We start from the raw sequence: 13,153 nt of genomic DNA on the forward strand, positions 1-13,153 counted from the left end.
TAACATATGACACATAAACTATACACTGGGCTCATGTGTAGGGCAATATAAGGATGTATTTGCTTCAACATATACGTCCATTGAAATTTAACTCGCCGTATGCAAATTAGCCAACGCTAGCGCAAATTCGCTTTGCTTGCCAAATTAACGCTAGCAAAACTTCGCCATCGTTCGGCGCCTTGGACGCAACTTTGCATTTTAGTGAATTAGCGTTGTCCTGGCAAATTTTCCCCTGGCCTGATGTGAGCAAAGCGGTCGCTGCGAATTTCCGGAAGTTAGTGAATTTGCCCCATAGACTCCATTATTACCAAAAAATCGAAATTTTTATTAATTATTTCCTTTTTATCTGTAATAATTAAAGAGTACCTTGTACTTGATCCAAACAAAGATATAAGTAATTCTTAATGGAAGCAAAACCAACTTGTTGGGTTTAATTAATGTTTACATGTCTAACAGATGTTAGAAATGAAGATCCAAATTATGGAAAGATCCACAAAACCAATGAATGTAGTGTGGATTCGCACACCCTCCTTAATGATGAATAAAGATCTGCCTGGTGCACATGGGTGGAGGCTCGGCCACAAAACCCCAGGTCCTGAGCATTTTGGGTAACATGCCCTATATCTATACCTTCATTTAACATATTTAAAATAAAAGAAGTCTCAGTGCAAAGCTATCCAGTACCTGTAGTGGGAAAAGTAGTATTCATTGCAGGATCAGGCTGAATGGTTTAGTAGTGAAATGATTTTTCTAGCCATTTGGGCATTTCTGCACCTTATTACACGTCTGGTCACATACTTCCTTCAGGCCATGGTTTATAAATGTCTTACTGGCCTTGCATATTTTCAGCTAAACATCAGGTGACAGATCCCATGGATTGTTTTAGACATTCATTTTACAGATAGTTCCAGTCAGCCTCGAGGGCTTTAAAATTCTAGGGCATGAAAAGCTTTATCCTCTTATATCACTAAGGAAAAAAAAATCTAATGAACAGATGAACAAAGTATGGTCTGACCTAAATGCCAACTTCAGAATATCTGTATTTCTAATATAATATTTCATATGCTCTAATTATTTAGAGACTGAAGTGCTTAAGGTGCAAAATGTAAAGGTTCTTATTTTAACTCTCGGTGCACTATGGGAACCTCAGGTTCATTAACTAGAGTTTCTGTATTTTAAATGGAATGTCTGAGTTAGAGTGTTTACTCCTTAAGTAAATAAATAACATAACCTTTTATGTGCCCTCAAATGTACAGTAGAATCTATGGTGCCTGCATTAAAAAGCAATAGCCCTGATACAGTAGTTTTCTAGTTTCTACATTCTAGTTTCATTCATTTCAGTTGATTCCTTTGTCCATTTGATTCCAAGGGAAGATACTACATAGATCTAATACCCAACATGGCTTTAAAAGCGTTAAAAATATTTTTCTAGTGCAATAAGTGCATTGGTATTATATTTCAGGGAAATGAAAACATGACTGAAAGCTGCAGTTGGCTCTTAGATCTGTGCTGTGTCTCCTCATGAAATGACATGCATGGCATAACTGTAGGTAAGAGAGTTGACCAGAAATGCAGAAACTACTATACCAGGACTATTATTTCATGGGGGCACAAAATATTATAAATTTAAAATCTTGGCATACAGCCATGGTTCATATTACCTGTACTCCCCCTACCATAATGTGAAAAGGTGACTACTTTGCTATCACTTTGGGGACATTTGCCCCAGTGCAGTAACCCATGAAAATGATGTGCATATAGAATAAAGAAATCCAACTGGTTGCAAGGTTACTGCACCAGGGACCAAGTTACAACATTAAGGGGAAGATTTATTAATTGTTTTTTAATTTATTAATTGAATTGTAAATTAGAATTTTCAAAAAAAAAATTTGGTTAAAATTCTCAAATTTGGATTGGGAATAATCCAAACAGGATTCAAATTTTAAATTCGATTCGAATTCCAAAATCGAGATTTATCAATAGTCTAATTCAATTATACCTTGATTGAATTAGACTTTTCGCTACCTAAAACCTTCCGAGTTCATGTATAAGTTAATGGGAGTGGTTCAGTGACCCATTTGAAGATGTTAATAGCCTTTCTGACATTCAAGTTTTTTTGGAGAAAAAAATTGATTTGAGTTTATTTGAATTAGATTTGAGTTTTCAGGTTGGTGATATTCGTTCAAGTTTTAGATATTCAAATTTTTTTTTATTAAATAACCTCCCAATTGAATTTCAAGTATATTCAAATTTATTACAGTTAAAAAAAAATTCACATGAATTCGAAATTCGACTTTTGATAATTGGGCCTCTAAGTGCTTTTTTTCTGGAAACAGTACAAAACAATTCCACTGCAAATAAAAACAATTATTGAATCTGCATACAGCTTGCATAGTAGGAGAACCTACAGTGCCAGGGTTGGAAAATGTTGGAAAATTGGGTGGGAACTGACATATATGTATGTATCTGTATGTTGTCCAGTGCATACTATTTCTGAATGTTAATAATAAAACTGTTATCTCTCTTAAAGTATAGGGCTTCCGTATCCTCTGCCATTTGTATATCTGAATCTGAGTAGTGTTAAAGAGATACTGACACCAGAAATTAAACTTTTCTACATCTATCATAATATTGACTTTGAAAGCTACTTATAACTTTGCCATAAAATATTTCCACAATGCTTTTACATTACCTGTCTGATGCCCCATGTTCCTGTATGAGGGGGCTGCCATATTTGTGCAGCAAGAGTCCGTTAGCAATGGAAACTTTAACTGACAGGCTGAGGTGGGACAATCAGGTTGGCAAAACAGTCAGGTTTAGGAACTTCAACTAACAATTACTTGCAAAAACAAACCTCTCAGCAAAAAGCAATCAACATGAACTATAGGTAACTTTTAATATACTTTCATATTTTAAAAAGTCGTTTTTTAATGTCAGTATCACTTTAAGGAATATCTGTTTGGGATCTGTGACTCATAGTAAACAAAACTGAAAGGGGCTGGGTACATGTTCTCTTAATAAATTGCTTTTTTTGTGATGGTCTTGTGCTGCTGCCCTGCTCCCTGTGTGGACCACACCATAATGCATCATCAGTAATGCATTACACTGTTTGTCAAATGCATCAATCTTGGCGCACTACAAATGCACTTTATTCTTATATAGACACTGAGCTCTCACAGGCTTTGTGATCATCTTTGCTGGTGCATTACGGAGCCATTTTTATTCTCTGTTTTATTCCATATCAACCTCGGCTTGATGACTGGATACTGAAGCTGTTGACCTTATTCCTGCCTACCAGTGTTGGCCTGGGACATCAGGGGCCCACCCAAAAACCTTAGACCAGGGCCCACCATAAAACCTTAGACCAGGGGCCACTCTCAGTGCTATTATTCTTCATCTCCTCAATCAACCTTTAGTCTCCTAGTCTGTTTTTTTTACATACTATAATCAATTATTCCATCTATTTAGCCTCTTTGTTCTCATAGAAATAGGGAATGGCCCTGAAATAGGCCAAAAGTTTAGCAGCATAATGGCCCACCGGGAGTTTTCTTGGTATCCGGTGGGCCAGTCCGACACTGCTGCCTACTGATTTGGATTTGTCATTTGGGGCTTTTTCTAGGTCACTACTGCCACACTTTCAGTGGCTGTCTCTTTTGTGGGAGGTTCTTTCCTCCACTGACTCCTTGACTTAGTTACTGACAAAACCAAAGATCTGAATTCTTGGTCACTTGAAAAAGCAGATACACAGACTAGTTACATTGACACTGGATTCCTACAATATTAACAAGACTCCCAGTGATTGTTTGCACTGTCAAGAATTATGGTACTGTTAATGCTGATTTATTTAATTAGACTAATCAGTATATTTTGGAAATTTAGCCTGCAGTATTTCCACAGGTAGTTTTAAGACATTTACATGACCTGAAAGTCCTTCTGTCCAGCTTTAGCATATTTAGTTATCAGAGTCACACCTCACTGAAAAGAACATTTTTTAAAAAAACTTTCTGAATGGCTCTATGCCTATAAAAAAAAATAAAATTAGATGCTTATCTCAAAAACCTAGGCGATTAGGAGGTAATATAAGTGGATATATATACTGTATTGTGATGCTGGATCATGTCACATTTAATTTTATAGTCTCCTTAGACAAGAATTTGGTTTAGCTGACCTCTCTTTTTAAAAATTTTTCAGATTTTTTAAAATAAAAAAGTCTGACCAAACTAGAATCTACAATGTGACCTTATTTATTATTAAAAAAGCATAAATTAATTGGATAGGGGGACAAACCTGACAAAAATCGTACAAAAAATCATATTGTACAATTTTTTCAAAGTTTTTTCCCGAATCGTATGTTTTTTTGGGGATTTTTCCAAAAGCACAAATTTTTCAGATTTTGCCTGAAAAGTCCAAAATAGTTGGATTTTCATGCTAATTCCAGTGCAGACCACAGAAACTTCCAAATAGGATAGGGACCTCTCCCACTGACAACCTCTGCAGGTCTGAGATGCCGTATTTTTGGATTCAGACTTTTTGCAGCCTGGGGGATTTAATAAATTCCAAAAAAATATTTCCACTAAAAATTTGGATTTCATAGTAAAAAAACCTTGAATTCTTTGAGTTTTTGGCATTCAGACTTTGATAAATAACGAATCAAAGGGTAGGGTCTCCAAATAGTAAGTGATTACTCACCACATAAAGGAAGAGGCCCAGGTGCACAACCCTGAGCCCTCAGCACAGGGAGTGGACAAACCAAAAATTCTTTGGAGCAGGCACTCAATAAAGGCAATCTCCCACCAGGCAATTGGTTCAAAGTGAAAAGAATAGTTTATTGTGTCCACAGCCTTACGCGTTTCATGTTACAAACACTTAATCATAGTGTGATTAAGTGTTTGTTACACAAAACGTGTAAGGCTGTGGACATAATAATAATAAAATAAAAAAAATTTAATTTGAACCAATAGCCTGGTGGAAGATTGTCTTTATTGAGTGCCTGCTCCAAAGAATTTTCAGTTTGATAAATAACACCTAAGTGTTTCACCTTCAATACATACTGTATTTAAACAAAAAAAATAAAGGCTAAGAACTTACCTATGAGAGGGACAGAATCAGATGTTGCAGGCATTATCTCAGCAACTAGCAGCATGAATACCGTCAGGGACAACAGCACAGTAATTCCTGTATTTAAAGAAAAAAACAAGGTAATACTGTAAAAGTCATTGCATGGGTCATTACATTAGTTGTTCTCCTACTTCCCTGTATGTTTGTCTAAGATGAGATATTGGTGAAAGGCTTGGGGTCTATATACAAGACTTGCATTTGTTTCAATTATAACACTGTTGGTCCAAGTTAATATAACTTACTTTGCATTCAACTGATTCAGATCAGGGAAGTCCAAACCGGTTGCATGTTACTCTCAAATACATTTTTTTGCCCCCTTTTTTTAAGAGATCCATAGACCTCTCTGTATGACAGTAATGTTTCAAGACAATTTGCAGTTGGTTTGTAAAAATTTTCTTTTTTTTTCAGGTCTCACTTATACTAGCAATTAGGCAGTGATATACATTACAGACTGAAAGATGAACAGGTGGAAGGCTGAACAGAAAATGAAAATAATAATACCGGTAGATAACCAGGCATCCATGGCCATGACAACCAAACAGGAGAGAGTCAGAATAATGACAATTGTACAATATTAAGACTCACTGGTGCTCTCCATGTTCTTCCAAGAAGCAAGGGCTAGTGTATTTGTAAAAATGATTCCTAGATGAAAAGTTCGATGCTTGTCAGGGCGATACTTTAAGTCTTCTCCAAACTCTTGATTTTGTCAGCTAACAAAAGTACTATTTGTTAAATTTAAGATTTAAGCATGCTTTTATGTTTATTCAGATTTTTCTATTTAATGTAAGTTCTACTCACAGACATAGATATAAAATAATAAAAATATATAAACATAATTATTGCATAAAAAAATCACTCCCTAAAAATACAAATTTAAAGGGGTTGTTCACCTTTAAATTAACTTTTACTATGATGTAGAGAGTGATATTCTGAGACAATTTACAATTGGTTTTCCTTTTTTATTATTTGAGGTTTTTATTAGTTATTTAGCTTTTTATTTAGGAGCTCTCCAGTTTGCAATTTCAGCAATCTGGTTGCTAGGGTGCAAATGACCCTAGCAATCATGCACTGATTTGACTGAGAGACTGGAATATGAATAGGAGAGAGTCTGAAAAGAAGGGCAAGTCATAAAAAGTAGCAATAACAATACATCTGTAGCCTTACAGAGCATTTATTTTTTAGATGGGGCCAGTGACCCCCATTTTAAAGAAAAAGGCAAATAATTTCAAAACTATAAAAATAAATAATGAAGAACAACCAAAAGGTTGCTTAGAATTGGCAATTCTATTACATACTAAAAGCTAACTTAAAGGTGAACCACCCCTTTAATAGTTTTCATATTCTTCTATTTTTAGGTTGTCTTGGTCATTTACATTACAGTACTATAATACTGTACATTACAGTATCAGGGGGTTACAGAGCCGGGCCAGGCCAGACAGGCACTTGTGTGCATTCGCGAATAAACGATCATGCAAAAAAACGATTGTGCACAGGCGTGGATAAATGGCCATGCACATGTGCGAGTAGATGCTTGCGCACCTGCACGGATCCATGCGCATTGGCAAAACTGCACAAGTACAGATCAGAGAGGGGACTGGAGCAGAGAGGGGACCTGACTAGGGGTAGCAGGCAGAGAAAGCACCCCCCCCCAGTTTTGCACCCTAGGCACGTGCCTACTCTGCCTTCCTCTAGTTCTGACCCTGGGGGGATCATGTTCTTTTTTTAACCTTGGTTTGCTTTTATCATTTGAATAGACCCAGTTCTCACCTACCCAGAGAGATCTTTTCTCCAGAATCAGCTGGTAAGAGGAAAACTAGCAGGGCCAGTCCAGAAATGAGGACACAAGGTATCAGTAGATTTAAACCATAGTACAGAGTGCGTCTGCGCATTGTGACAGTGTAGGTCACATCAGGATATGGCTCCTTGCAACATTCATAATACAGTTCATTCCTTTTTCCTGGCACACCTGCATGACAAAATAACTTTAAAATGTAAAAAATAATTTCTAAATACATGCATTTGTCTTTGAATATTTAAGTCCAATCAGAAAACAGGTATCTGCATTCTCCATGGAATGAATTTAATGTATATACTCTGCTCACCTCTATGTTTTTCTCATAAGATTCTATTGCATAGCAGATATATGAATATGCAGGGTTAAACTCACTGGGTAAAGATTCAAGAGAGCTCAGTCTATGTGAGTCAATATAAAAATGACTATTAACTTTTTATACATTGGAACAAGTTTACTTACAAGTTGGTTAAGTTTGAAACAGTTAATTACCCTGATAAAATATATATTTGCTGTGCATATTGCAATCAAAGCAAGTTACCAAGGTACATTTGTCCTTCCCCTACTTACATTCATTAAGGGAAAATATATAAATCCCAATATATATATCTAATGTCCACTGCTTAATTTGTGTGTTTACTTAAACTAGGCTATCCAATTCTGTATTACATTAACAAGCAAGCATTCAAACAGTAAATCATATAAAACTGAGAAAAAGTTAGTCTTTGAATTGTGCAAATAGTGCATTAGAATCACTGTGCATCATGCTGCATATCCATCTGAATCACTGCAAATTATTGCTAGTCATTATGAAAATACTAAAAATAGATATTCATTTTAAAATTATTCTGTAATAAGTAATATAATGCCTTCATTTCTATCAATGGTTAATATCAAGAGCAGTCGGTCGCTGAAATAAAGTCTTTCTGATAGACCTGAGCAAAGTTTCATAACAGAATCATAAGTCTTACCAACTAGATCCCATTCTCCATTGGGAATGTAGCTGGAAATGTCAGCTTCAATCATCTGTAGATCAAGTAGCCAGCCATTGTGGGTCCAAGATCCAAACTTTAATTTGCATTTTTGTACATCAAAAGGAAACCATCGCACATCAATGTAACAAGTACTCTTCAGGATCCCTTTTCGAAGTGAGAAAGTTTGAGGTGTTAAAGCCCTTTATGCCATTTGAAATGTAAAATACAACATTCCATTTCATATGCAAGTTAAAAGAAAAAATGAATTGTTGTCCAACTGTATAAAAAAAAATGATGACTCTATCCAAGGTCCTTCAACTTCAGGTTCACTGTTTTAGTGAAATCTTGGTATAGTCAATTCATTAGTGTCTTTTATATGTGTCTCAGCAGGAAAATTAAAGGGGTGTTTCGACTTTAGAGGAACATTAACTGTCCTAATACAATGAAAATATAATGTACTGTTGTTCTGTTATATAAACTATAGTTGTTTTTCTGAAAGAAAAGCTCTATTTTAAGAAACAGATTGATATGATTTTAAAATACTTTGGCTCAATGCATGCAGTTACATGCAAGATATGTCTCAGTAGCTGTTTTTGAGACCCATTCTTTGGTCAGGGCCTCCCTTAAGCAACAGATACACCGATTTATCAATAATAGTTAAACAAATATCACTTCTTTTAGATTGCAGCATTGCCTTTAGATGGGACATTGCCTCCTTGCATTGGTTTTGGGGGTTGTGTGTGTTATTCTGTTTGTTAAATGTATACACACATTTTACAACACTGTGGAATTTTTTGACATTGAAATTAAAAAATAATCATCATCATCATCCTAAATGGACTTCAGAATGAGCCTCTCTGCTACTGCTCCAAGCCCCTCAACTGGTACCGGCCCCACAGTCTGGGAACCACTATTTATACCGAATCACTATGTATAATTTAATGCAGTTGTAGCAAGAAGGCAGCTGGCTGAGGGATAAAATAGCTATTGTTTTAACCTGTGCTTTTGTATAATTTTCCCCTTAAAACATTAAATTATGTCATTTACTTGTCATGTACAGTACCTGGTGGGATATACTGGCAAGCACCTGTGGAGTTCACCAAAACATTGGTGTGGAAGGTTGCATCAAATCGTTCATCTGCACTAAAACACAAAGACAAGCAGTTACGTAATTAGTATAAGAGATCACAGTGAAATGTGGATTATACATGTTAATGCAAAATAATGCAGTGTAAAGCAAGGGTATATCACCTACATGTTTTGGTTTCTTTTATCCTTTTTATAGGTCTTTAAATAATATATACTCCTGGACTATATATATATATATATATATATATATATATATATATATATATATATATATATATATATATATATATATATATATATATATATATATATATATATATATATATATATATATATATTGCTCAGGCTGCAACTGCTACGGTGCTACAACTGTGCAATGTGTCATCTCCTGGGGGATGGATGCATTTTTTCTAACTGTTCTCATTCAATCTACACTTTCAGGCAACAAGGTTAGATTACATTTAGATCAGAATCAGAACATTCCTGCTGGTTGGTTGCAGATTACAATCAGCGTTTTCTATAAGGATTCAATAATTCTTTGTATACTTTGCTGACAAACTGCGTCTAAACTTGAACTTGGCTATACCTCAACTTGCCCCATTTGTGGTTAGATTAAACACCAGATTATATTCAGACAGAATTACATTAACATCAACATGTATCAACTTATTCTAGAGGCCTTAAACTTAAAGCTACATCATTCTAATATTATACAATGTACAAGCTTGAGCATGTTATTGACCTACTAAATCTTCACATGCAGGTATGGGACCTGTTATCCAGAATGCTCAGGACCTGGGGTTTTATATATATACTGGAATTCTTGTTCCAAAAAGACCTTGCCATGCACTTTGAAGAATTGTTGCAGGTTCCTGTGCTTGACTAAAGAATATAGTGCTGCCTGAATTGCCACAAATAAAGACTCAGTAGCAAAAGCCAAAAACAGCAATTAAAACATTCTAATTGATGCGTTTTTTCCCATTCCAATAAAAAACAACAACTTTACCAGACAATGTACTAAACAGATGTTGCCTCTCCATTAAGTGCCAGAGGTCCTGAATCAAATAAACAAATCATAAGCGATTCAAACACTGAACTGAATATGAATGTGGGAACACGAACAATAAGATGGCAGAATGGTGTAGGGAGAAGTGGAATAAACAAGATGTCTAGATCATGGACATGGCACTTGAAACAGAGAAAATGGACCGCTCCCATTAGTGTGTGGGTATCGATTGTGGTGTGATCAGAAGTCATACTGCAATTAATATGGTTACAGGAAATTAATATGTGACCCTTAGAGAAATACTCTCTTTTTCCTTACCAAACTTTGCAGTCTGTAGACATAATGGTTTGTAGACATTTGGGGCTATGTCTTCCCACCATTCCAAAGTGTAGCCAACTCTCAAACAACCTGAATGCATGTTACACAACATAGTATAAATTAAAAAAAAGAATTCAACCAAGGATTCAACCAAGGATTCCAAAATTAACCCTAGTCTTGTGAAGTTATGAAGTATTTTACATACACTGCACGTTTCTGTATAAATATACCATTAAACAATTGGCCTTTAAACATTACTCTTTTATCATTTTCAGCTCTGCAACAATCTCCTAATTCCCAAAGAAAGCATAAAATAGAACTCCAGGGGAAGCACACACCCATACAACTGATTATTATAACGTATAATTAAAATTAAATTGAAATTTAAAATATATTTTCGCCACTTATTTTAAAGAGCAATCATTTTTATTTCATTTGAGGTAATGACCCTCTACTGAATAATAATGTGGTAAGTTATATTAGCACCTTGTGGGATGTTGTACCGTGTTGAAAAACTTGAAAATATGCATAAAAAGTAAAGTTTGGTGATATATTTTATTGGCTAAGTAACAATTGCAAGCTTTCGAGCACACAGTCCCCTTTGTCAGGCCAAATACGTATTGTGTGTGCTCCGAAAGCTTGCAATTGTTACTTATTCAGTTAGCCAATAAAAGGTATTAGCAAACTTTACATTTTCTGCACCTTGTGCACCTTACAGATTGCCTTTCTGCTGTCTCCTACTGAATGTCCCAGCACCACCTGAAACTGAATCTTTCTAAAACAGAACCCATATTTCCTCCAAGAGCTTCCCCTGTCCCTCAGATTTCACTCACAGATAATAAAATCATTTTCTATCAACCACACAGGCATGCTAGCTAGGAATCCTCTTAGACTCTTGTCTGTTTATTTCACCGCAGAACCAAACACTTGACAAATCTTGTCGTATTCAGCTGTGCAACATTGCTTGAATATGACTGTATCTCAGTTCAGATACTGTACAACCAAAACACTTATGCAGTCTTTTATTATCTCCCTCCTCGACTACTGCAACCTACTCCTTGCAGATATTCTCAAATCACCTTTCACAACTCCAGTTTGTTCTAATGCTGATTCAATCATCTGTCTCACCACTCAACATCAATCCCCTATGTATATCCCTTCACTGGCTCCTGATCTCCTCCAGAATTAAATTCAAATTACTAATACTCATATTCAAGGCCCTTAATAATGAAGCCCCTCCTTAAATTGCAGCCCTGATCTCAAAATACACTCCGTCACAAAACCTTTGCTCTGCTTCTGACTTTCTCCTCTCATCTCTCCTCTCTCATCACGTCAGCCTATTTCAATCTCTTGTGCTTCCGCTTTCCTCTGGAACTCTCTGCCTCGAGCTGTCAGACTTTCTCCTTCCTTGTAACTTTCAAACGCTTCCTAAAGACCCAGCTGTTTAGAGAAGCTTATTTAATGTATTATAATTAATTAGACAAAAATGTATTATCAATCACAAATTAGTTTCTCTAATCATATGTCTCAATTGTACCCTAACCATTTAGTTTGTATACTCTTGCGAGTAGGGCCCTTTAATCCTCTCGTACTCTGTAAACCCTTTTCTGTTATTTGTTTCCTGTTTATTACAAACTATTGTAAAGCACTGCGTAATTTGTTGTTGCTGTATAAATATATGATGATGTTGGTGCCTACAGACTAATCCACCATCACGCATCTGTCATTGATGGGATGGATTCATTAAGAACTGTCAATTGATTTGATGATCATCTAAATTTTGCTACTAGAATTCTCTCTTTAGGGTGTGTGCTCACAGCTGGCATATAAAAGCATTTCAAACTGGCATATAAGTGCTAGCTGAGGTATGGCTTGATAATTTGTAGTAATTTATTGTCTAAATTTGGTGGCCAGCCCTACTGAATTTTGTTAAAATATGTAATAAAGCAATCTTATCTTACTTCAGGGCAAAGTTTGACAGGCTTTGATGTGCTGACTGCTGTCCTAATAAATTGATAGGGTTCAGATTAATCAATAATCTTGATTTTTTTTAAATGTATAGAAATAACAAATCAATCCTTTGGAACCACAATAATATGAGGGTGATAATTATTCTATACTATTTGTCATAAGATTCTGCCTGTAAACACTCAACTAGGGTTTTTTTCCAGTCCTTTAACATTGAGGCAAAACATGTACCGGGCAAATCTAATAACATAGCCTAGGAAATTATCTCAGTTTCACTTCCAAGCTTCAGAAATAACCAGCAAATTGGATACACAGGGCACTTCTTGACCTGATCACTTATGGGATCTTGCATTGCCAGAGTGTTTCAAAGGTTGAGTTTTTTAGTAATGGAGAAAATTTGTCAGGCATACATGAGCATCTGCTGACATTCAAAGGAAACATACTTGTGGCAACTGATTAAATGACAGGGATTGGCTGTTATTATTTATACTGGAACAGAAAAAAGCTCAGTACTACTCATATGAAATTCAGAAGGATTTGGCAGGAATTTCTTTTTTTTTAAAACTTTAAAACAGGGAGGATGTTGCTAATGCCTTGATAGATAAACAAATGGTAAAATGTATAAATAGAGTGAGGAAGGTCTGCTGATAGCAGGAAGCCACAAACATTGCTGCTGCCAATTAACATAATAATCGTGTTACTAAAATATGTATTGCACATTTTAATTATTCTCAAATTCTGAAAAAATATATGTATTGTTGGTCTGTCCCCATTCAACTACAGGTAAGGGGCCTGTCATTCAGAATATTCGGCACCAGGTTTTTTTCCCCCAAAATGCATCAGTTAATAATGCTGCTACAGCAGAATTCTGCACTGAAATCCATTTCT

General features: G+C 35.6%; 1 protein-coding gene across 2 annotated transcripts in view; it reads right to left on the minus strand.

Annotated features, from left to right (window-relative positions):
* LOC108706777 (neuronal acetylcholine receptor subunit alpha-7) overlaps positions 1 to 13,153 on the minus strand; it is an 82,874-nt gene that overhangs the window by 37,325 nt on the left and 32,396 nt on the right. The window contains exons 5-8 of one of the 2 annotated variants that reach the window (XM_018243473.2): positions 8,948 to 9,027; positions 7,882 to 8,049; positions 6,890 to 7,084; positions 5,089 to 5,175 (exon numbers count right to left, since the gene is read on the minus strand). In XM_018243473.2, coding sequence (XP_018098962.2) covers positions 5,089 to 5,175; positions 6,890 to 7,084; positions 7,882 to 8,049; positions 8,948 to 9,027 — 530 coding nt within the window. The remainder of the gene's footprint in view (positions 1 to 5,088; positions 5,176 to 6,889; positions 7,085 to 7,881; positions 8,050 to 8,947; positions 9,028 to 13,153) is intronic. The other variant, XM_041579719.1, reaches the window with a different exon arrangement.

Source organism: Xenopus laevis, chromosome 1S (assembly GCF_017654675.1).
Source record: "Xenopus laevis strain J_2021 chromosome 1S, Xenopus_laevis_v10.1, whole genome shotgun sequence".
Lineage (NCBI taxonomy): Eukaryota > Metazoa > Chordata > Amphibia > Anura > Pipidae > Xenopus > Xenopus laevis.